The sequence below is a fragment of the Silene latifolia genome, chromosome Y, assembly GCF_048544455.1.
Source record: "Silene latifolia isolate original U9 population chromosome Y, ASM4854445v1, whole genome shotgun sequence".
NCBI classification, from domain to species: domain Eukaryota; kingdom Viridiplantae; phylum Streptophyta; class Magnoliopsida; order Caryophyllales; family Caryophyllaceae; genus Silene; species Silene latifolia.
In genome coordinates, this window is record NC_133538.1 from 303,514,657 (window position 1) to 303,517,750 (window position 3,094).

Sequence of the window (3,094 nt, forward strand, 5' to 3'; positions counted from 1 at the left end):
GTGAGTAAGTATTATATCAAAAACGACAAAAACGTTAATTACAAGCAAAGAGTCAAGCAAGACTTATCAAAAGAGAAAAAAAAAAAGCATTACACTCCTAAATTTCTCATCCAACCAAGTGCAAAATGATCATTTTCCTGCCCAGCTTTAAACTTGATCCTCCTCTTGACCTTAGTTTCAATTTGTTTAGCTACAAATTCAGGCCTCATAATCATTTAACTAACTCTAGCATTATTTATCTGCATCCAAATGTTGTAGTACACAGCATTTAGAATTGTAGCTAGCACTTTCCACTGAACAGTCTTCCTATTTCCATTAAGCAGCACACTGACAGTAGGAAGAGCCATGCCAGTCCAGCATTCAACTGCAGTTCTGACCTTACGACTATACTCACAGTAGAGAAACAGATGATCAAGAGTTTATGTGGCATGGTTGCACTTACAGCATAAGTCATCAATACAACAGCCAAATTTAAACAGCTTTTCCTTGACATTCAGCCCTTCGTTCATAGTAATCCAGGTGATAATAGAGTGCTTAAGTATGTTCCAATTGTTGCAAACTATGCTTGCCCAAGCCTTGGCTGGTTGAGATGTCCTGAGCCAGTCATACCCTCTTCTGATAGAATATCCCTGTGTATTATCAGTTCATACAGCATTGACATAGCCATTCTTTATTGCTTCCTTCACTTTTCATACATTTTTCCATGACTAGGTTGCATCAGCAGGAGGTGTATAATCTTGCCAGTCGTGATTCTTAATGTATACCTGATTGATCCACCTTATCCACAGTCTATCAGCTTTGCAGTACACCCAGTCAACCAGTTTGCCCACAGTAGCAATGTTCCACAATTCTGCCTTTTAAATGCCCAATCCTCCCTCTATTTTTGTTAAGGTAACTGTATCCCAAGCTACTAGAGGAACTCTATGGTATTCAGAGCTACCATCCCATAAGAAGTTCCTACATATATCTTCAATCCTCTTGATTACACTCTTAGGTATAATAAACATTGTAGCGCAGTAATTGTAAAGGGTATTGAGAACAGAGTTAATGAGGGTAATTCTGCCTGCATATGACAGCTTCTTAGCTCCCAGACCCCTGATTCTTGCCACCATTTTTTCAGTAATGCTAGTACATTCCTTTTTTGTCAGTCTACCAGCCTGTATGGGAACTCCCAGATATCTAAAAGGCATACTGCCCTCAGTAAAACCTGTGACTTGCTTGATATCAGATTTCAAGTCTTCTTTCATACCATTGAAAAATATCTCAGATTTAGCATTATTCATGCTGAGACCAGAAGTTTGAGAAAAAGAAGAAAATGCCCTCATGAGTAGCATAATAGAATTAGCATTCCCTTTACAAAACATGAACAGGTCATCTGCAAACATAAGGTGGGTGAGCTTAAGAGTTTTGCACATTGGGTGATACTTGAATGGCCATGTATCTGTAGCAAATTTGATGAGTCTGGTAAGGTAGTCCATACACATAGTGAAAATAAGGGGGGATATGGGGTTCCCTTGTCTAAGTCCTCTTTGTCCTTTAAAGTAACCAATGGCGCTTCCATTCAAAGATAAGATAAATGATGTAGTTTTAATACACATCATTACTTTCTGAGTAAACTGATCAGAAAACTTGAGGCCTTTGAACATCTTCTCAACAAAGTCCCATTCAACAGTGCATAAGCTTTTTGCAAATCAATCTTGAACAGGCATCTAGGGGACACTCCCTCTCTGGAATACAACTTCACAATATCTTGACATATGAGAACATTTTCAATGATGGACCTACCTTTTATAAAAGCTCCTTGATTGTCATGAACAATATCAGGCAACACCAGAGCTAATCTATTACATAGTAGCTTGGAAATTACCTTATAAATGAGATTGCAGAAAGCAATGGGTCTGAAATATGTGACAGAGGTAGGTCTTTCAATCTTTGGGATTAAAGTGACATTTGTGGCATTAAGTTGAGTAATCAGTCTGCCTGTCACAAAGAAATCACTGACTGCACCACATATCTCCTGCCCTATAACATCCCATGACTCCTTAAAAAAGCCACTAGTGTAGCCATCCGAGTCAGGGGCCTTATCATTAGGAATGGCAAAGATAATTTGTTTTATCTCTTCATTTGTCACCTACCTATTAAGAATCTCAGCATGCTCATTGGTACATAAATGCCCCTTCTCAAGCACATCAGCCCTCACTACTGCAGTGGATTTCCTACTACCAAGAAGAGATAGATAATACTCCAGAAAAGCAGTTTGAATGCTATGACTGTCTCCACATTGGATGCCATGCTGGTCCTCAATCTGTATAACTTTGTTTATGATGCATCTTTTCTTGATAGCTCCATGGAAATAAGCAAATTGTTGTCACCCTCCTCTAGCCACTGAACCTTGGCTTTTTGGTTAAGGAAACTATCTCTTGCCTTGGTCAAGTCCTTAGCCTCTGCACTGGCCTCAATCTCTCTTGCAATAAGATCAGGATCATTAGGATTAACACTGAGCTGCTCCAGAAGAGTCCCCAACAATTGAATAACACTGGTAGCCTTATTTTCAATGTCATAGTAGCATTCCTTGTTAAGGGCCTTAAGCACATTCTTCAAACTCTTCAGCTTCTTTAATACACAAATTCATTTGTATCGTTTGTTTATTTTAAAATCAAGTGACAGATAAATATGAAACATAATGTTTATTTATGCTATAAAAGAATGAAGTGGTATAGTTTATTTCACTTGTGGGTTGTTACTTGCTCCTTTTCATGTTTTCATCATATTTCAAGTATGAGTGATTTATTCTAAGCAACTACTTGTAATGAGTCGTATTCTTATGAAAATGTCATTTTGTTATACCTTCATGCTTGACTCACTAATCCGCCTCTTTCGTGCCGTTCTGCCGAATGTGGTATACTCGGCTTCCGTTTTGTAGCTCGAGTCTTGAATGCGAGATGTTTATCGCATACAGAGAGGATAATGGCCTAGTATGGTTGTTTGGTTGTTTACTTGTAGTGGTGTCATTGTGTATAGCATGCTAGGTTGACATTTTTTATGCCACTTCCGTTCCATTCTGGCGGATTTGGTTAACTCATGCTCTTTCCGC

General features: G+C 38.6%; 1 protein-coding gene across 1 annotated transcript; it reads right to left on the reverse strand.

Annotated features, from left to right (window-relative positions):
• Positions 1–215: 215 nt before the first annotated feature.
• On the reverse strand, positions 216–2,853 carry LOC141631065 (uncharacterized). The gene is made up of 8 exons (XM_074443785.1): positions 2,848–2,853; positions 2,392–2,613; positions 2,136–2,305; positions 1,868–2,054; positions 897–1,646; positions 765–854; positions 478–629; positions 216–384 (listed from the first exon to the last, which is right to left on the reverse strand). Exons 1-8 carry the CDS (start codon positions 2,851–2,853, stop codon positions 216–218), a joined length of 1,746 nt encoding a protein of 581 aa, XP_074299886.1.
• Positions 2,854–3,094: the final 241 nt, after the last annotated feature.